The sequence below is a fragment of the Cuculus canorus genome, chromosome 17, assembly GCF_017976375.1.
Source record: "Cuculus canorus isolate bCucCan1 chromosome 17, bCucCan1.pri, whole genome shotgun sequence".
In the NCBI taxonomy this organism is placed as follows: Eukaryota; Metazoa; Chordata; class Aves; order Cuculiformes; family Cuculidae; genus Cuculus; species Cuculus canorus.
The window spans coordinates 5,571,718-5,592,846 of record NC_071417.1 but is presented as its reverse complement, the minus strand read 5'-3'; the positions used below and the strand labels follow the sequence as shown (position 1 = coordinate 5,592,846).

Genomic DNA, 21,129 nt, shown 5'->3' with positions numbered 1-21,129 from the left:
GACCTTCACCAAGAGGAGCGATACCCTCTTGCTGATGCAATTTGATCACAGACAGCCCTGGGATGCTCCTGCTTTCTCTCCTGTTAGCAGTAAAATCTAAAAGTAAAAGCAAAGGAACTTGGCACCAAAACCCACCTCTCTTTGTCACAACTTCCTTGTAAGCCCCAAATCTGCTCCCACTGAGAGTGAAGGCCAAACCAACCCTTGCTCCACCTCAGAGGTGCCCCGTACTATGCTCATTTATTAACCACCATGGCTACCTCCGAGCAGAAGTCCAGGCGAGTGGCGGGAACCAGGGTGGGAAGACATACCGCAGGACGGAAGGGGTGGGGGTCTCCGAGGAAATGATCTTCATGCTTGTGTTGTGAAGCACACTGGGGCGCTGCTGGATGGTCTCGTGGGTGCGGGGTGAGACAGGAGAGTGCTGGTGGCTGTGAGAGTGTGAGGATGAACGGCTGCTGGACTGCTCTGTACCTGGGGGAAAATGCAACAAAGGCCTTCTTTAGCTCTGCATTTTATAGTCCCTACTCTACCTCCACCCAGCACAGGCCCTGAGATGTGGTGCCAAGCTCTTCCCCAGCCTACCTGGTCTCCAGATGGGTGCATGCTCCACTGTGGTGGATGCTAGGATGGATTTTTCACGTTCCCTCTCCCGTTCCCGCTCCCGTTCCCGCTCCGACACTGATGATCCTGACTGTTTGGTCATGTGTGTGGGGCCTCCTGAAACCCAAGCAAAAGGCAGTGACGCAGTGAAAGGGTTGCAGACACAGTGATTCCTGCTGAGGAACACTGTCTGCTCTTCACATCACTGTATCTGTAGAGCAGATAAGGAACCACTCCACCCAAGGTCACTGGAAGGAGGACATACAGAAGCAATCAGTGCGACAAACCCGAGGTAAATCACACAATAACTGTCCTGCTGCCATCTCCAGGGTATGACCTTCCACAAAGCTGTTTGCCAGCTGCCACACTGGGGAAGAAGGAGGAGAAGCAAGGAAGCCCCAACAAACAGGATGAAAGGAGCTGATCCCTGAGTGAGAATGAATTTGGGCTCCCCCAATTTGCCCCAGCATGCTGAGCTCATGGACCTGGTTAAGGATGTCCTGCCCAACCTCTTTCCCTCGTTGCTTGGGAAAAGCAACATGCAGTGATACCTGGGGACAGTGGGGAGCTGCTATGTCGGCTGCCGAAGGTCTGGGGAGGCCCAGGGATGTACGTGATGCGGTCCATGGTGGTGGCAGAGGTGCCAGGGGTGGGGGGCACGAGGACGGGCAGGTGTGGCACTTGGGACAGGTCAATGATGCCTGGAAAAAGAAGCAAGAGGTCTGTCAGGATGACACCGAGCTGCTTGAGCGGAGATGAGTGATGCTGGGGAGGGTTGACCCATCCTGCTGCTCTGGTGCAGCGCAGGAGGTGCCAGTAAGCACATGGCCCCGGGCACTGGCTGCCAGGGGAGGGGACCCTTCTGTGGGCAGATACAGCTATCCTGCTGCTGGGAATACCAGGGAGGAAAAATGCTGATATCTATCCCTGCTGAGTAAGGCAGCTGCAGGCAGCATCAGCCTGAGATCAATGCTACTCTGATGTGGAGAGGCAGAAGCCTGGCACCGCACCCCACGCACTCCCCAGCAGACACCCAGACATCCTTCTGGGGGTATATTTTCATCTCTAAAAGCCAGCAGGGCCAGGCTGGGAAGTACTCCCGTAATCCAAACCCAAAGATGCACGTAAGGATCCTCAAGTTAAGGAAAGACAGCAAAAAGACCATCAAATTCTCTCCAGCCGTCCTCCACGCTGACCAGCCCCGTTCCTACGTTTCTGGGTGACACCGTGCTGCTGGCTCGGCCCCTGGCCCCAATGCTGGAGCTGGCGATGCTGGCCTGACCCAGCCTCCCCCTCCCAAAACCATCCCTGAATCCCTAGTGCCAGCAGGACCTGCTGCATAGTTGAGGGCGAGGGAGGGCTCCCGGGGCGACAAGCCACGTAGCATGTCTGCCCGCTGTGCCATGGCTGTGGCTGTGGCGTTGTGGTGCATCTGCTGGGATGTGATGTAGTCATTGATGATGGTCTGTCGGTTCTCCATGGCGGCTGTGTCCGGGTAGCCCCGAATTAGGTACGGGGGATAGAGATGGGGGTACGTGGGGCTCGGAGCCAGATGCCTCGGCAGGTAGTAAGCAGCAGCTGGGAGAGAAATGGATAAGACATGAAGTGACTTTCCCTGGAGACTTCAGGCTTTTGGAGCATCACAAGGAAAAAAACCAATCCCAAACTGACCACGCCGCTGTGAAAGGTACCTGCTTCCAGTTGGATTCCCCTTGGGATGGCGGCTGGGTCGAAAGCCAATGGGATGTGTCCTCGGTACAGGTCGACCCCACTAACCCCGCGGAGCAGGTGCTCATATGGAGAGATGGGGTGGTGGTGGTCGGGCACGGGGGCATGTGGAGACTTGGAGTTGGTGAGCTCTCTCGATGCGGGGGTGATTTTTCTGTCCTGGGACACCGGCTTCCCGGCAGTGATGCTCCCTGCCGCGAGCAGAAGGAAATGAGTCAGAGACTAAGCACCACGGCCAAGTTGCCTCCCTGAGGGATGCCTGCAGCCAAGCATGTTCCCCAGGGATGCCCGTGGCTCCCCCTGAACTTGAGGGACCTTTCCCTCCTCCCTGCACTGCCATGTCACATTACACCACCAAGGTCAAGATGGGCCAAGCCTCGTTTGCACCCAGGAGGAGAAGCCTGTCCCACCACCCTAGTGGACCTATTGCGGCCACGCTGGGCAGTCTGCAAATTCTTCCTGGGCCCCACACAAGCAGCCAGCAGTGGAGCCTCGCTGCAGCGCTCCTGAGGTCACCTCTGGACATGCAGAAATATACTTATCCCAGTAGAATTTTGCAAGAATGTTGATTTTTCCCTTGGAATCCCTTCCCACTACCCAGGAACTGCCTGCCCTGCATCCTGCTCACCATATGTGCCAATCTCAAAGAGCCACCAACATCTGAAGACTTTCCTGAGAATGACTGTCCTAACCAGGAAGACAACAGAGGCTGCGGCAATGGCAGACACCGACCACGGAGAGTGGGAGCCAGCTGAGCCAGCAGCAAGTGCTGGGGAGGCCTTTTTTGAGGAGCTTTGCACTGCACAGCCCCATGTCCTGCTCCTCCCTGGGGAGGCACATCCTGCCTCGGTTTTCGGCAGACAGTGGTATCTTGTGCTGCACACCCCCAGCTCATGAGAGTCTTGGGGTAGGAAAGGGATTTGCAGGAAGAAGACGCAAATGGCACTGAAGCGGTTAACCATAACTAGCAGGTTTTGTAGGACAAGGTGTCTTGGCGCTTGGCTTCAACACTGATCCTGCCCACAAACACGCCATGAAGCAAGAGCGGTTTTTGTGCTCTAAGCCTGTCTCACCAGATCACTGAGCCCAGCCCAGCCCTGGGCCTGGCTCTAGGGGCAGGAGACAACTGGTGCCAGCGGGTGTGGGCAGACCCTGCCCAGGGCAGGCAGTCCTGCTGGGCAGACGGCAGATGCCAAAGGCGAGCCACACTGCCTCGATCCACCGGCTCAGAAGGGATTAGATGTTCCTGGAGGTGAGGCAGATGTTCCTGGAGGTGAGGCACTCAGGTGCCCAGGTGATGGATGAGGCATAAGCACACGAGGAAAGCAAACACAAAAGCCTGAAGATCCCCCGCCCAGTGCACTCAACACCGGTCTCCTGCCCACTTTTAGAAACAAGTGTGCCCTGAGCCAAAGCTGGGACGGGAAGGAAGCTTTATAAACATCATCAGCTTCAGCAGTGTGGTCCAAGTCACCCTTTGGTCACTTCAGTGCACATGTGGGGCACCCTCACGGCAACTGTGTGAGCACCCCAGGAAGGGAGCTGAGCCCCAGCTGTCCCTGGTAGCCATCTCAGTGCCATGAATCAGTTGCGGACAGGGGCGGGAATGGGTGTGGGCACTGGGGAGAACGGGTTTGACAAGTGCCTGCCAGGAACAGCCTGGGCAGGTGCGATCAGCAGCCATGTCCCGTGCACTCTGACCGCTCACCTCGCTAGAAATCTTAGCATCAGAGAAAAGGTCTGCCAAGTACCTTCGTGCTGCCGCGGTGTGGACTCTCGTGTGGAGACCGGAGACCCTCTGTGCAAGTGGCTGCCAAACGCCGTGCTGTGCCCTGCCTGGTGGTCCTCATACGCGAGGGCACTTTGGTGGGACTTGCTTGGCTCGGGTACAATTACAGGAGCCCCTCTGGCAATGGAGCCACCTGAGTTTGTGACTGGGCTTGGCCTGTTTTTCAGGCTCTCTTCGTAAGCTCTCTCCAGATTCCTCGGGTCTTGGATAACATCCAGTGAGTGCACAGAATGAAAAGTCCTGCTGGGACTGCCGATGATAGACCGCACGTCGTGCTTTTTGGTACTCGAGGAGGAAGAGCTGCTATCGTACTTCAGCGGGGTACCCTGGGGACAGAAAGCCGAGGGGACATCAAAGGGGCGTACAGCAGAAGGAGACACAGTGACCACACCCCACCAAGTCTCAGTGGGACTTGTGCTTCCTCGTTCAGTGGGTCAGTGCACCAGTTGACTTGGTTGAATGGCAATAGCTATGAGCAAAGCAAAGATAACAGCTCTGCACAGCACAGGGCAGGGTGGAGTGTCTATCTTGCATGTCTTGTTGTGCTCCAACAAGACGATGATGAGTCACTGCTGAAGGTTGGCTGTGCCCATCACGCCTGTCTCCTACACAGACTGTGAGATGAGGTAGGCCTGTGAGGTGCCATGGGAACCTTGCAAATATTTGGAGGCCAACAGGAGACAGCATGCCATGTTTCATCCTCACTACTGGCCTCCCTGGGCTGACACTTGCCCATGAAGCGAAGAGACCAGGCACCCAGAGTCACAACTGCTGAGGGCACTGAGTTGACTCTGGCCTTAAAGAAGAGCCAAATGCATCCCACTCCAAGTACGCATGTGGATGGAGCATCGCTTTCTTAACGCGACAGGGGGTGCTGAGATTCCCTTCCCTGGGTTTTGCATTTATCTGCTGGGAAGGATCATAGAATGGTTTGAGTTGGAAGGGACCTTGAAAGAACAAAGGACGGGGAAATGCAACCTGTACCTAAGCAGAGTCTCAATTCTGAAGAATGCTGTGTTTGTAACCTGAAGCCCTCTTTACTCTCCTTTTTACCTTGGGAATGGTCTGTGCACGGACTGCAGCCTGAGTAAGACTAACCTCATCTGCTCTTCACCCCATACTCACCTGTGTGATGGAGCCTTCCTTCAGAGGTCTCGTCAGAGAGATGTCTGGTGTCCGCCTCAGCTCCTCCCGGGGAATCTCATGGATTGATCTTCCTGCTTCTTTCACTGTGGCCACCAAGCCTTCATGGGCTGGTTTCATTTTCAGAGGAGTAAGGCCCTCATGAGACCTGACCTTGTAGGCATCAGATAAATCCCTTGGTGGAGTGTTTTCCCTCTTGAGCTGCTTGGCTTCTCTTCTGAGGTAGTCCTCATGGGCCTCCACATAGGACCGAGGTATTCCTGCCAACCGCAAGCAGGTAATGGATGCAGAGGGTTTCCCGAGCCAGACACTGAACACCCAGTTCAAGGGGATCTCTAGTTAATGCATGTAACTCGTGGACTGGTACCCAACTAAACACACAGAGCAGCTGTATCACTAAAGCAGCTGGACCACCTCACGTCGATTGCCACCTTCTGGACCCATTTCACACTATTTTCAACCTGCTTTCAGGTGACTCATTGAGAATTTTACCCCTGACTTTGGCGAGAGCTCAGCTTGGCAGAAGCTGAGCAAGACTGAAAGTCTCTTGAGCATATAGCCAAAGGTGCAGAGATCTGTAGGTGGACCTGATGTGTCCATCCCTGTTCCCTCCTGCCCTAGTCTGACAAGAAAAATGGGCCATGCACGTGGGATATTTCCCCATGTTCCCTCTGGCTGCGGCCAGCTTCTTCTCACAGACTTTACCTTGTGTGATTGAGCCCCGCATGTGGTGCTGCTCCTTTAGGTTATGGGGACTGTGTCTGTCTGGAGGGATCGCTCGACCCATGAGACCTAGAACAGATCCAAGGGGGAAAGCTGGGCTGTGACACAGGAATTCATTTACAATGAATACAGAACAGCATTACCAGTGACTCTTGGGATGACAAGGAAAAATATCAGTGACTTCTAAATGACTTAATTTCTCTTTTTTTACAATGTGTTCCTCGTTTTGTAGCCCTGAAACTGGTCCACCGGGACAGAAACCAAAGGCAAATGGGCCAGTCTGTGTCTCTTGTTTTCCCATGCTGGTCAGATGCTGTCCTGTTGGGATGGGCTGCAATGTACCAGCTAACCACCGCCAAAAAACAGGCATGGGAAGGTGTGTTTTGTAGACAAGAGACAAGATGGAGTCTCTGTGGGTCACTACTAACACAGCATGGGTGAAAGGATTCACCCAGACTCACCTTCAATACCAGCAGACAAGGTATCACGGGCTGATAAGCCCCGGCTGATCCTCCCCTCCATCATATCGTAGGTCCGCTTGGTTCCTGTGGTCTCATGTGAAGATCCTGAGCTCCTGCTGTCTTCTTTGGGACACTGAGAAGCAGCAACTCCACCTGGGGGAGGGAACAGCGAGAAGCACCATCAGGAGCACGGAAAGTCAGCACTGGCCAAAGGAGGGTTGTTTGCTGCTGTTTGAACGCATTGCTGAAAGGTCAGATCCCATCCCAGCATCAGACACTGCTCAGCAACGCCAGAAACATCACATGAGGTTGGCTTCCAAGAAATTCAGCTGGTGTTTTCTCCCCTCCCTCCCTCCCTGCCTCAGACTCCAAATCTGTGCCTCCCACTTGGGTAGGAGCATCTGCCCCATTGCGTCCCACTCCCGCCCTCCCTGGTGGGGGCCATCACGTAGGCAGCGGGACAGCCCGGAGCCGGCGCGGTGCTGGTGGGAGCGGCTGCGGTTCCACTGAACCTGGTCCAGTGGGGCTTGGCATTTTATTTTTTTTTCCCCTTGTTTGTCTTGCTTATTGCTCGACACCTACTGTTTGGGATCTTGGCCAGCCTTAACGTCTGCCGAGACACTCCCTGGGTGAGAAAACCAGGGAAAAGGGAGGAGAGGCAAAGCGGAGACCAGTTCCTTTGAAACAGCCCTTTGATGGCACACAAAAACTGGGAGAGATGGTGAAAAGTCCCATGTGGGACTGACAGAGCAAGCATCAGTGTGACAAGAGGCCGCTGCCTGCCTCCCTGACTGAACCTGGAGCAGATTCTTCTGCAAGCCAACAGCGGGCAGCTGTCTGGAGCTACAGCCCTCACCCCGCTGCCAACGCAGCCCTGTCTTTGCCAGGCAGCATCACACTTGCCCTGGGCGACGGGCATCCATTGTGTGCGGCGAGCTGTGAATCTAGCAGGCAGCTTCTGATCCAGCCGAATGACTCGTTTACGTAATGAGCTCTGAGTGGGGATGCTGGCTTGGAGAGATAAATGCCTCAGCCCATCATCCCTGGCCTGGCTGCCCCTGCCAAGGATTGCCGGTGCCCTGATGCTCCTCCTCATGGGCAGAGGAACTGGTTATACAATTAGAGCAAATGGAGGAGAAGCTAAAAACATTCACTCCATCACGGACAGTCGGGAACAAAAGTGCTCCTCAGCAAAACCAGCAATTAATAAAATGGGATTATTACAACTTCACACCCACTACTGGTTTCTGCAATCAGCACCCACTCAAGCCAGAAAGGGCTTGGGGCTGCCTGCAGGGAAACAGAGGGATCTGTCCCTGAGCCTTCACTTGAGATTCATGTGACAGGAGAAATCTGGGGGTGATGTTCCAAATCAGTTAAGCACCTTGTGGCAGACGTGAGGCGATGTGCCTGCACCTTGTCATCAAGGAACATCTGCTGCCAACAGCCCCTCTGAAAAAGAGGACATGGTCCCGGGCACCCTTTGTACCCGCCGGGAAGCAGGGGGAGGGCGTGAGGGAGAAGTGAGACTAAACAGAAAGAAAATCACTCTAAACTCACATCTCTTGCCTTGCAGAAGCCATCAGCAATCATATGCAGAATGAGAATAACCAATCTAGCACAATTCAGCTCACACATGCTACAGGATCTCGTCTCATTACAGCTCTTTTATTTTAAGCACCCTCATGACACTAAAGAATTTGCAATTTTTTTTCTGCTTGCCAAAATTCATAATCACCAACAATTTCAGATTTCTTATTTAATTTTTGTTTTTAACTCTTCTGCTCCCAGTTGGAAGCCTTGTTGGGCTGCAGGGGGAGGAGGCAGGCAGCAGGGCTGGCTGGGCTGCAGAAGCAGGCGAGATTACTCGGATGTGATAAACGCTGTCAAGCATGTAAAAGGCTGCTGTGGAGAGGAAGGAATGAATTCCTCATCTATGTCCACAGGGGTAGCATGAGAGGCCAGAGGCTCAGGCTGCAGCTGAGGAGACTTGGGCAGACACTAGTGAGTGAGTGCAAAGGGGATGAGTCTGCTCTGCAGGTCTCCTCCACTGCCCAGAGCAGGATCCCTTACTGCCGGGAGCCTTCCCCATCTCTCCCCCGGTGGCACTGTTTTGGAGATCAACCTCACTCAACTCCAAGCCCGGGCAAAAGAGATTAAAATAGCTTCTTGCACAAACAAGTCCCGAAATGCTTCCTGCACCCTCCCTGGTCTGAGCTCTGCCAACTGTCCCAAAGGGCGCCCAGACACAAGTCTCCCATGATGACACTTCTTATCTGGGCAAGAGTTGACAGTGAACACGGCCAGACATGGGACAAGCTGGTTTCCATATGGCAGGCAAGAAGCACGGCACAGAGCCTCGTCCCGAAAGGTCCCTGTGCTCCCAGGGCACACAGAGAGGTGGCATCAGCCAAAGCTTGCAAGCTGTGTCCTGTGGCCTCACCTGAACTCTCTGCCTCCAGGCCCGGATGAAACAACCACATGCGATGAAACCAGCTGCCTGCACCTGTGGGCAAGAGGCAAGGGACTTCTGCTGCACAGTCTGCCCGCAGGACTGATGACAGGGCCCAGGCTGCGGGCTCTGCCCCGGGAAGGGAGGCAGAGGGTTCAGGCAGCACAGCAGCTGACGGAGGTTAGGATCTGCTCCCTAGTTATCTCTGGACTCAAGTGAGAAGTGACATGCAAGAATGGCTGTCCCCGCGTACACCAGAGCACATGCCAGTATTTTACCCCAAGAGGATGTGGGGCTATGAGGCTGCACTCTCTACAACTCAGCTCTTCCCGACTCCCACTGTAGGCAAGGAGGAGCCTGGCTTCATGCCCAGCCCAGCACACAGCAAAAGGTGAGCACAGAGGAGCCAGAGGAGTCATTTCCAGCTTCACTGGAGAGGAACATCTGCTCACCTCTAATGGGAGCCAGTGGGGCTGGCAGCGCAGCTTTAATGGCCAGTGCTCCGATCGGATGAGCAGGCACAGAGGAGGCTGGAGCAGCTGGTGACTGCATGCTGACAGCACTAATGCAGCGAGGCATCGTCGGCATTTACTGAGGAAGCGTGTTACCGTTCAGCAGGGGTGTGAGCAGCAACATGGCTTTTGGGGCTCTCCAGAGCCCAATCTGGAGCAGCCCTGCTGCTCCCCTGGCTTTGCTTTCAGTACTCTATTTGCACTGCTCCCCGCCTGGGCAGGGTCAGCCCAGTTAACAAGTGATGCTGTCTGTGCCAGCGGCAGGTCTCACCCCAGATCAGGCTCCAGGCAGGTCCCTTTGTGTCCTCAGTGCCTCCCGGCAAAAGCAGGCAGCAACAGGCCAACGCACCCCCCAGACAGGCTCCTTGTGGGATGCAGGAATGGCTTCACCCCCTCCAATAGCTAAAGATGCTGTCGCAAAGCTCACAATATACTGAGGGATGGTGTTGCCAGGCCCACGAGGATTCCTGCAGGGCAGCCCCACCCTGGGAAAGCTGCACAGTGCCCAAGATGTTGCAAGTGAGAATCTGATGTCTGAATAAACCTTTATGCCAAACTACCTGACTTGCTTCTATCTTGCAGGTTCTTGAATCCCACCTTGGCCCAAGAGCTTGGGGAAGCTCTGATAACATTTTTGGAGAAGTCCCTTCCTGCACAAAGTGATAGAGATGAAGGCAATACCTTCCCATCTGGTTTTCCCCTCTACCCTTCTTCCCCAAAATAACCAAAATCAGAGACCTTGTCCACAGCACCAGCCCCATGCAACCCTGCCCAGTGGCAAAGTTGCCTCCAAGGCAAGATAACCCCATGGGACAGAGGGTAACCCATGGTGGTAGGCAGGCAAGGCAGGAAGGGAGAGAAACAACACTGGAAGGAAAGATGCGAGGCTGGCTTATTGCACTTCATCAGTCCTTCTTCAAATAGCTCCCAGTGCCTGCCCTAAAAAGGCAGAGGATTACGACTTACCCTCGTAGGACAGCACATGGCCTTTCTTCCCTTCGTAGATGACATGTCCTTTGGGCATGGCATCCTCTCTCGCCTTCTCTGCTCTGCTGGGGCTGTCTTCTCCAATTATCCTGGTAATGGTTCCTTTGTACAGCACTTCTGCTGGGGTGCCCTTGGAAAGCCACCAAGATCCATATTTAAGTGTCACAAGCAATTAAGCAAGCACGCACACAGGGACAGGCTGTTCCCTGCAGGAGACTGAGCAGAGGGAGAGCATGCCCGGTCTCTGCTTCCTAGCGCAGCCAACAGTGAGGGACTTACACCTTAATTATTGATGAGGACAATAACGAGGAGTGGTAAAAAGATACGTGATCTGTGCGAGTCTGCTGGGAAGAGGTGGTGGGTGAAGACAGCACAGACCTGTGTGTTTCAAAGTATGCTACCCGCCTCGTTTCTACTCGGCTGGGGAGACAGGACTGGTGCCCTCCTAGGAACACCTTGGCGATGGCAGGGACTGCTCGAGCATTAGCTTTTTGCCTGCAGCTCATTTTCGCAGCCTGGCAGAGGAGCCGTGGAGATGTCCTGCCCGCCCAGGGCACATCTGCCGGCAGCACGCGTGACCTTCAGAGCGCTGCCTGCCTGGCGGCTGGCAGCACACCCAGGGGAGATGGCAGGCGTCACAGAGACCAGGCCTGGAGCAGGTCAGAGAGCGAAGCCTGCCAGTCAGCTCTCCAACAGAAACAGGACTGGGCTCCTTACACAAACTGGTGTGAACCTAAATCTCTCTTTCCCTGCAGGCACACACGGACACAGCTCACACTCACCTGCTCCCCTCCAAATCCCCTTCAAAACATCCAGAGCTAGATGTCCTTGAAGATGCTGGTGATTAACACCCCGCTGCCACCACAACCTGTCGGTGCCACCATGAACGGCTACTGTGGGGTGACAGTTCCCACCCCATCACAGGGAAGGCAGAGGATGGTGATGCTGTCAGAGCAAAGCTCCTGACTGACGCTCGCCTACTCTGCTTGTTTAACCCCACCAACCCCAAGACTGATGCTCGTGGGAAGTGATGCCGTAGCCAGCTTTGCTGGTGCCTCCAGCTTGTGCCAGGGCAGGCTATCTACCCACCCTGGCCTGGATATGTCCCCACTCTACACCAAGCTCTTTGAGCATCAGCAGTCCCCAAAACCCTGCCACAGCTACTGGGACGTGCCAGCGTGTGGGTTCAATGCTCCGATTGTTCACCCACGCAGTACAGTCGGTACTGGCTTTCCCAGTCAGCTCGCCCAGCCCCAGGTAAGTCATCTTCTTTCTGTGGATGTGCTCAGAGCAGACATGAAAGCGAGTGATGACAGATGGCTTCAGAGCAGAGAGCAAACATTCAAGATCTGCCTTCTGCAAACTGGATGACTAATCTGAGATCGAATATTGGCTCTGGTACTGGGAGCTGCTGCCAGAACAGGGGGCTCCTCCTCCCCAGTCGGGGCAGAGGGATGTGGGACCAGTAAGGGAGGCAGGTAATGCCCTGAGGCTAGGCTTGGTATCTTAAGCAAACAAAGGAATCTATATCAATTAATTAGCTGAGTGCAAAAGAGCGTCCCAAGAAACTCTGCTCATCTCCTGAACTCTGGCACGTGGTTCTCAAGACCCTTCATGCCCAAGCATCACTGCCCATAGCTGCTGCAGGAGCATTTGAGGGGCTGGAGCCTGTGTTTGCTGCGATGGGTTATTTACAGCCCCTGAGCATCTGCTCCTGGCAGATGCTGGATGCAAGGCACCAGGCAAGTTAAGCCTTTGGTCTAGGACAGGATTCAGATTCAGGTCCCCAGGGCCAAAGGGAACACGGCCACCCTCCTCGAAGGAGGCAGGCAAAAATCTGAGTGCGGGTGGCTTTAAATACCTGAATGATGGCCAACTACAATCCCCACGGGGAACAGATCTTTTTTTTTTTAATGCTCTCTGCTCTCTTACCAGATGAGCAATAACTCACACTGCACAAACTACTGCCCGCTTGCCAGCTGCTCTTCTGAAGATGGATGGTGGAGATTAAGGCCAAAGTATCTTCCTGCTCAAGACAGCCTTTGGGCAGAACCCCCAGCGCAGCAGCCTCAGCCCTGGCAGGAGACCTTGCTACCTTACACACACCTCGCGACCTCCCTCTCTCCTCTAACCAGATGGGACCCTCCACCCGTCTTCTCCTCCTCTCTGCTCCACTTGTACTGGCAAGATTGTTTTCCCAAGCCATTTAAAGCTGCTTTCCCCTCTGTTCCTGACAGCTATGGAAGCAAAGTGGCATTTAGAAGTGCTGTGAGGCTCTGCATCTCTGCTTGCTGAGCTCTGCTCTTCTACAGGCTTGGTTCATGGGACAGGGCTTCTGCCAACCCCAGCGGAGGCTGTTTGAAATGGCTGTGGTCACAGATGTCTCCAAGGGGCTCCACAGGACAGGGGCATTGCAGCCCTGTGCTGTTTAGCCCCGCGTTGCACAGAAATCCCCAATCCCCGTGTCCAGCACAGCAAGCTGCAGCTGTGAGCACCCAGAAGCAAAACCCGCCAGGGACCTACGTGTGTGATGGACCCTCGGTAGGTAATGGGTGACTCCGGAGCGGGTCTGGATGTGGGTGTTCCCTTGGTGATGCTCCCTCCCGAGGCAGAGCTGAGCGACGTACCTGCAGGACACAAAGCCCATGAGTTGCAGGCTGGATTTTCTGTTCAGAACAAAACTTGTGGTGCTGAGACTATTGACTAAGTGCAAGATTTGACCCAATCTCTAGCAAGCCGAGGTGCTGGAGGGAAAGCCCTTCAAGAGGCGTCAGTGTTAAATCCTGTGCTCTGCAGAGCCCTTCCCACCCCATCCCCGAGGACCCAGCCCTACGGGCGTGAGGCTGGGAGCTGGAAAAGATGGGTATTTTGAGGCTACCAGCACCCTGCTGCCTTCATGGAGAGGCCAGGCAGATTTACAAGCCTGGGAGAAAGCACAGCCTGTTCCAGCCTCTCCTGATGTGATCAGTGCAGATCTCTGGCAACATGCAGCTTGGGGTGGTTTAAGTTCATTCCCGTCTTATCTGTGCCGGGTGGAGCGAGTCCATTGCACTTCCTGCATCTGACTGCCTTAGTTGGGGGGCTTCACAAACCACAGTTTGGACTTAAAAGCAACACCTTTCCATACATTTTCTTTAGCCTAGCTGATGGGGAAAGAAACACAGAAGGGCTGGATTTAAATGAAATGTGGTCCCTGCCCAGCTGCTGCAGCAATAGCTTGAAAACCAATTAATGGCATTTAAATGGGTCTCGCTTTGTCTTAATCAACAGATTTTGGGTTGCCCCTCAAATATAAAACCTCTATATCAGCATCAACGTTCAAAGCCCTGATTTGGGAGATGGTAGAGACATTGAGACACTGTACAGACCTATGTGCCACCCCACAGGCAATGCTGGAGAAAAGGGGCGAAGTGACCCCTTTGGCTGGGCACAACCTCAGAAATCAAACCTGAAAGCACCCGGCAGCTGCAGTCAGTGCGGCGTTTGCCAGGTTTGGCAGTGCCAGCAGCCCTTGCCTCCCGCAGTTGGGACACGTGCCTCCTGCCCCCAGCTCCTCACCCCGCAGGATGGAGCCCTCCTGGGATGGCTGCAGAACCAGACTTTCTGGCTGGCTGGCCTGGCTTCTAGGAGAAAGTTGTTCCTGCTTTACTCCAGGAAAAGGCACTGGAAAACATTAACCACATATCAGCATAGGTGCAGGGTACGGGGCCGCAGCCCTCACCTGCTTGAGGCTTTCATCTCTACCAGCCCCAGACTGGCACCTCCTTGGCGCCTTTGCTATCCATCACTTTGGGATGGCCTTCATCAAGGCTGTAGCAGTTGCCAGAACACACAAATGCCAGTGAGCAAAGCCAGAGCACTGTTCTCACACCTGCTGGGTGCCTTCCACACCAGGAATGGGGGTGGCATTAAAAAGCCAGTGCTGGTTATGATGGGATCCATGAACACCAGGAAACAGGGCCCAGATCCCCTCCTCCCCAGACTCGGTCCTGCTCCAACCTCTTCTACTGTTAAGAAATGCTTCAAAATCTGCAGACTAAACACTTTCTTTGTTCACTTCTGGCCATTTACTCTTTATCCTACCAGCCTGGGGAACAGCAATAATTTCCTCTCTTCGATCACAGTATTAGCCAGAGGGTATTTATAGGCTGCGATGCATCCCTGACCGAGTTCTGCTTTCTTATACTGCACAAATTTAGCTCCCTGTGTCTCTGCTCTCCCGATAGCCTAATCCTTTCATCCTATTAGCAGGTCTCCCTGTGCTCCCTTGCCACGTCCTGTGCTTCTCCTTCCCCCTATGCCACTGGCAAGCTTGGTCCCCGTTGCTCTCACAGCACATGCGAAATCACTCGCCTCCCAATTCCTTACCCAGTTTCTTAGGATCCATGGTCAGTGGCAGGCCCATAGTGATGGAACCGACGGGGACCTTGGCGTGCTCGGAGCTGTAGGGTGTGTGGAGCTGGATGGGCATGCCCTGCGGCGCAAGAGGAGAGGTCAGCGAGCGGCTGCCAGGCCCTACAAGGCATCCCTGGCCGCTCACACCCGGTACTTTACCTGGGAAATGGATCCAACGGGTCTCTCCAGCACGGAGGCGTGCTTGGTGGAGGAGATGAGGGGGGGAGGGTTGGAGATGCTTGCTAGCCTCTGCAGCCCTGAGCGAGAGCTCTCATGCAGGTTTAGCGGGATGGGGTGTCCTGTGTGGAAAACATGAGTGTTAGTAAGACTGAGGAAAGGCAGCGTGGCTGCAGCTATCAGAGAGAAAACGTGTGAGGGATGGTGTGGGGGCTGGATGAGGTGAACCGGACGTCTGAGTCCCTGCACTAGAATCCAAGTCACACAATTGTTTTGGAAAGGATTGGAATAATTTAAATCACGGCCTCATCCCCTCTGCAGCCTGAGGATATTCTGCGCCTGACTTGTCTGCCCTCCAGCTGGAGAGACAGTGCAGAGAGCCTGTCTGAGTTCGCATCAGGGGAAGCATCCACACTTCTGTGACAAATGCTGCCTCTAAACCTGCCCCAGCAGGGCTGGGAGACTGGCATGACCACCCTGAGACCACTGCATTGGCAGAGAAGGGAGCTCCATGTTTGCCCAAAGCAAGGGGGTTAGCAGGTTTATGCTGAGAACTCTCTCTTACTCCCCTGCAAAAAGCTGCACTGATTTAAGGGCATGATCTGGGATATCAGCTGCAACCACAGCCTCAGGCTCGACCCTGGTCAGGACATGCCATGCAGTCAGAAGCTTTTACTTGCCTGGTGGGTTATACTGAAACAAGTGGGGCTCCACCTGGGGAGAGGTTTTGATCACATCCCGAGAGTAGGACAGGACAGGGGGCCAGCACGAGGTGGCCGCTGGCTCCACAGTCAGTTTCTGAGCCTCTGCAATGGATGAGAAATGTATGGACTTCTCTGCAAGGGAAACAGAAAACAATCAGCTTGCTCAGAGGCCCTGAGTGCTCCCTGCTGGCATGGGCAGGGAAGCTAGAACCAGGTCCTGGTGTGGGAAGTGCCTTCAGTTCAGTCCAACATGGCCATAAGACGAGGGCTGAATTCCTTAACCAACGTAAAAAGTAAAAAGCCTTGGTGTCACTGCCTGGATTTGATAGTATTTATTTTACCCAGAGGCTGAAAGTGCGGTGGGGAGAATTGATGTCTGTGCTGGTGACTCTGCTGGTGCTTGCTGCCGGCTGGGACTTCCATGGACATCCCACCCTGCCCAGGAGGGATGGGATGAATGCAGTGCCTAGCTCCTCACCAGGGCTCAGCCACATGAAAATCACTCCTGGGAGATCCCACCTGTGCCTGTGGCTCTCTGCATCAGCCGCCACGGCACAGCTGGGGAGGTTAACCATGACCTTGCTGAACCCTTTGTTGAGGTTAATGCCAAAAGGCATCAACATCGGCATCCCTCTGGCGTGGGGGACATCCAGCAGGCACCATCCCACTGGTGACAATATGGTCTGGTAGGCAAACGGGCACCAGGCACCCAGGGAGTCCCAGGCCACCGCCAGAGGCCATCGCGCACCGACACACTGGGAACAAGCTCATCCCCACATCGCAGCCCAACGTGAAAACTCAGCTGCTATTAAAGGATGGCTCCTGGCTACGAACCATTTGCAGACTGCGGGAAGTGGCCAGAAATAATGGTATCAGCTTGTTGGACAGGAAGGGAGTCATGCGCAGTGCCTGAAGTGACCAGATGTTCTCTGAACACCTGGGACAACCGCGCAGTATGAGACTGCCAGAGGCAACTGAAGATCCAGATGGGCTCTGCGGGACGACCGGATGCCTCTGTGGGGAGCAAGGTGGCTGCTGGTCCTCCACAAGGCACCAGGGCTGGGGGCAGGAAAGCTCCCTGAAATTGTCTGTCTTGAGGTATACCGTATTCACCCTGGTTATCAAAACGCTGCTCAGAGGCCAAGAAGTGCCTGATGATGGAGAAGCCATGGTGGGGATGCCCAAACCCTGCTGCGCTCTGCAGGGGACTGTGGGAGAGGGGCTTCCTCTGCACCAGCCCAAATGCGTCCTCGTGCTTGGCTCAGCAGACAGAGCCTTTTCTGGATGGATTACAGGCAGGTATGGTGGGAATTGTTTGTGATCGATAAACGCTTTGCACTCCCTTTCTTCCCCAAACCCACCTACGTAAAATCCACACTGACCAGAAATTAGAAACTGGGCTGTAAACAATAGCAATCACAAATGAACCCAGCGTTTAACCATCAATTTTTGATAAAAATAGATGCCTGAATCCTGCTAAGCTTAATAACAGGGCAAGTAGATTATCAGAGGCCCAGTTTAATGAGGCTTTACTGCATTATCATTATTAATGCTCAGTGTACTCCGAAGCTGGGAGATTATTCTTGTCCCCTTCAGTGAGAGAAGAAATCCATTACCAGCAGGCAGAGGTGTCCAGGCTCTCACACCCCTGCAGCTGGTGGGGCCAGACCTTGGCTGCAGCCTCTTCTCTCCCCTGGATCCCACAGAGCATCCCTTTGTCCTGCCAGTATGGGGGAATCCAGGAACATCCTCCAGACTGATGGAGCAGCCCTGGCACTTCCACACTCCCTAGTTTTCTCCCCTTCAGCTCAGCCTCGCTTGGTTCTGCTCATGCGAAGGCGAAAGACACTGGGATGTCCCAGCTGAAGATCCTCTTCGATGCAAAGGCACTGTCAGCCAAGGTTATGCGCACCCCAGAAGGCTCTTGCAGAGCCTTGTCCTCCTCCCCTCCCCACGGGAGCCGTCCCCTCCCCTGCCTGCCTCTCCAGCCTGTGAAATGTGGCCAGTTCCTAATTGCCCCGCATTAGAGGGTGGCTATAACTCAGCCAGCTTTTGATAAAATAGCACTTACGCGGGGAAGAGAGAGTTCCTATTACCATTCATCAAGCCCCTGGAATGGGAGTGAAGGAGTCAGAGTTTATATGATCCGTCATCCAAATTAATGCTCTTGGCTTCCCCTCGCCTACAAAGGCCAAATGAAACACAACTAAATCAACACAAAACACAGCACTGGCTTTCAAACTGCCGAGCGATAACCAAAGATGCACCCGACGGCGACTCAGCAATGGGAAAAGGGATCTGTCTGCCTGTCAATGAGATCCACGCAGGGCTGCCTGCCTCTGCCCAGCCTCGCAACTAGAAGCTCATCTTGGAAGGCAGGGGAGGGGAGGGCAGCACTCAGGAAGGTACGGTTCGGCTGGCCGCCCTCCAAGCCGATATGGCCCCAGCCAGCGGCTGTGAGGCAGCCAACGCCTCGGCCAGGATGTGTGCAAGACTTGGCTTTGAAGCGGATCCAGAGTGGTGTAAAGGATGTTGATCTCTGGAGCAGTTGCAAGAGTTCAAGCTCTCTTATCAAGCAGGGGAGGAATGGGAGTACCTGCTTCGGCGGAGCTGGCCTCTGGCAAGGAGACAGCACGGGGCTGCTCTCCTGAAAGCTTTGCAGGGTGTGCTGGAGTCTCCTGTGTAATGTGAGATCCATGTACAAGTGGTGTGGCAGTACAACAGTCTGCAGACTGGATGCTTCCCACTTCACTGGAATGCTTCGGAGTGCAGAGGAGGGAAGGGACGCACACAGATTTGCCAGGACTATTTGCTTATCTCCCCTCTAACCCCTCATCCACAGCCAGGACATGCTCCAAGAGGCAGAGACAGCACTGAGCAGCTGCCTGAGCCCACAGCCATACTGAAGCCAGGGCAAAGGGGAACTTATGTCTCCACTCGAGATGGTTCTCATCACAAACCTGCTAGTTCTCAGATGGGAAACGCCTTCCCACCATGAACAGAGAAGATGAGAGATGGTTCCCTATAGTCCATGTGCAGCCCAGACCCCTGCTGGTACCCAGCAGGCACGCATAGCTCTGCAGGGTTTGGAGACCACACAAGTGAAGCCCAAGACCTGCTGAGATGTTTGCAGGGGTACAGGGAGATGTAATGAGTTTCATTAACATGGAAGATTCAGAGCACTAGAGAGGTATGAGAGGAGAGAATAAAGTGCTTCATATCATTAGGGCTTTGCAATGAACAAACGCATAAAAAAATCACCTGGGTGTCCCACCTTTGCATTGAATAATGGTGCCAAGAGGTCACAGAACAGCGTGGCTCTTCTCCAGCCCCTAAAACCTGCCTTGGAACTAACACACACAAATCTGTCTCACCTCCTCAATCTCCTGAATCTAGGAGGAAGCTGGCGCTGCAGCCAGTGAAGCAGAGCTCCCAGTTCAAGCGCTGGCTGTGCCACTCAGCTCACCAGGAAGCTGAGCTGTGCAAGACCAGATCCACACAGGATTGCAGCACAGGAGATTAAACCCGATTACCTGGTGCTGTGGGGGAGAGCTGGGGAGGAACTGTTCTGCGTGGGCAGAAAACACGAGCACAGCAGGATGAGGTCAGGTGGAGATGCGACTTCACGGACAGCACCATTACAACTCAGCGGAAATTCTCTTGTCTTTCAAGACAGAGCTTATATGCAAAACAACCTGGAGGTGTGATGAACACACGGCCTTATTTAACGTTTAAAAAAAACCTGGCCAAACGCCAGCAACCAACTCTGCTTGCAAGCACATCATTCTGCCCAGAGGGACAAGACAGCTTGAAGATTAAATACCTGGGCCTGGACACTGCAGAGCAGGCTGCTGAGATCCTGGCTGCTAGAGGGAGAACTAGTGCAGAGATTTTCACAGCCCAGGTCCACTGCAGATCTGCCTCACCATCATAGTCTCATTCACCTTCCATTTCCATGCACACACAGGTCATTTCTGCAGCTGCACCCATCCCTGTGCAGAATCCAGCACTGGGGGACATCACACCCTTCCAATCCAAACCCCCTGCCTCTGATCATGCCACTGGTGACGGCATCTGATCTTCACACAAAATGACAGGCTGGCAACAAGGGCCGGGGACAGACTCTGAAGGGGAACAGACTCTGACATTCAGATTAAAACCACATTTAGAGGATGGTCTCATCAGGATCTCTCATCTCTCCTTAACCTTGATCCCCAGGTGCTCAAGCTAATAATGCTTCAGATGCTCTATGGTGGGAAACTCGGAATTGCTCATTAGGCAGCCAAACCACATCAGAGCTATTCCGGGGAGAAAGCACTGGGAATCTTTACAGGAACCTTTGGACTCCGAGTCATAGTATTAGCATTGATTTTAAATGAAATAATGGTCCCCGCTGAGCATTAAAAGCATTCTTTATACAAAGCCAGCAAGGTAGAAAAGAGCCATTGTACCCAGAGCCCTGGCATGCCTCCAGGCCCCTCTGCTCTCAAGCGAATGGCAGAGACGCTAATAAAGGCAATCTTCACCTCCTCAGCACTCGACACTGGCCCGGTGTTTGCTGTAGGCTCAATGAGACATGATGTACCGTCTAATGAACATGGGAAATTAGCCATGCCTCTCTGGTCCTGCTTCAAGATGCTATTAAAGAGCTTTCAAGGGTTGAAGCAAGCTTCCACCTAAGAAGAAGAAAGCTGCTGGCTGCACACAGCTGTACGCACCGGGCACTTCTGTGTGGATAAACATGCACCGACACACACTCCCTCCTACCTTCCTTGTCACCAACAGCGGGGCTCCTGCTCTTTCCCCTGGGACTGCTGCTTGGCTGCTGCTGCTCCTTCTCCGCCTGCTGCTGCTGGGACTGCGTGAGCTTGCTCAGGGGCACGTCCTCACGGGCAGACTCATGGGCTTTCGTGATCTGCTGCTGGTAGAGGGCCAAGGCATGGGGAGGCACCTGAGGCTTCGCGCTTCCACTCTGCAATATCCCCTCCGAGAAACCTTCAGAAATCTGCAAAGCAATAAGAGTTGGTGACGCTTCCCATATGCTGTTGTCACCCATAACAGTCTTGGAGACATCAAGGTGTTACGAGAAGCACCTGCCCCACACTATCACTGCAAGTCTTACCATCCCAAACAAGGCTCCAAAGCTCACCAGCTGCAGGACTAAATGAAAGTCCTCAACAAAGAGTATCAGCTTTATGCTGGTGACACTGGGAGAGTCTCAGACTTCCCTTGTATCGGACCTCAGACCTATAGTTAAGTCCTCATAGCTTTTGCCAGAAGTTACATTACTCCAGCCACATCTTAAGCCATAACATGGGAAACTGGAAGAGCATCAAGAACAGATACTCCCCGAGTACTCTAAACCCAAACGCAGGGACTTCCTTCCTGTCCACCCTGCGTGGCTGCTCCTCTGGTGTTGACCCTGGAGATATGAGGGTGCTTTTTGTCACAGTCC

The 21,129-nt window shown here is 54.0% G+C and overlaps 1 protein-coding gene across 19 annotated transcripts in view; it reads right to left on the bottom strand.

Moving 5' to 3' along the window:
• The window catches only part of NCOR2 (nuclear receptor corepressor 2), a 251,275-nt gene that overhangs the window by 14,210 nt on the left and 215,936 nt on the right, over nucleotides 1-21,129 (bottom strand). For 10 of the 19 annotated variants that reach the window (XM_054082546.1, XM_054082556.1, XM_054082558.1 and 7 more), the window contains 17 exons: nucleotides 20,442-20,679; nucleotides 15,651-15,806; nucleotides 14,953-15,092; nucleotides 14,767-14,872; nucleotides 13,957-14,061; nucleotides 12,922-13,025; nucleotides 10,378-10,528; nucleotides 8,891-8,953; nucleotides 6,448-6,600; nucleotides 5,969-6,055; nucleotides 5,246-5,523; nucleotides 4,083-4,446; nucleotides 2,295-2,522; nucleotides 1,936-2,181; nucleotides 1,155-1,304; nucleotides 586-720; nucleotides 312-474 (listed from right to left, as the gene is read on the bottom strand). In XM_054082546.1, coding sequence (XP_053938521.1) covers nucleotides 312-474; nucleotides 586-720; nucleotides 1,155-1,304; nucleotides 1,936-2,181; nucleotides 2,295-2,522; nucleotides 4,083-4,446; nucleotides 5,246-5,523; nucleotides 5,969-6,055; nucleotides 6,448-6,600; nucleotides 8,891-8,953; nucleotides 10,378-10,528; nucleotides 12,922-13,025; nucleotides 13,957-14,061; nucleotides 14,767-14,872; nucleotides 14,953-15,092; nucleotides 15,651-15,806; nucleotides 20,442-20,679 — 2,867 coding nt within the window. The remainder of the gene's footprint in view (nucleotides 1-311; nucleotides 475-585; nucleotides 721-1,154; nucleotides 1,305-1,935; nucleotides 2,182-2,294; nucleotides 2,523-4,082; nucleotides 4,447-5,245; nucleotides 5,524-5,968; nucleotides 6,056-6,447; nucleotides 6,601-8,890; nucleotides 8,954-10,377; nucleotides 10,529-12,921; nucleotides 13,026-13,956; nucleotides 14,062-14,766; nucleotides 14,873-14,952; nucleotides 15,093-15,650; nucleotides 15,807-20,441; nucleotides 20,680-21,129) is intronic. The other 9 variants (XM_054082553.1, XM_054082565.1, XM_054082552.1 and 6 more) reach the window with 3 other exon arrangements.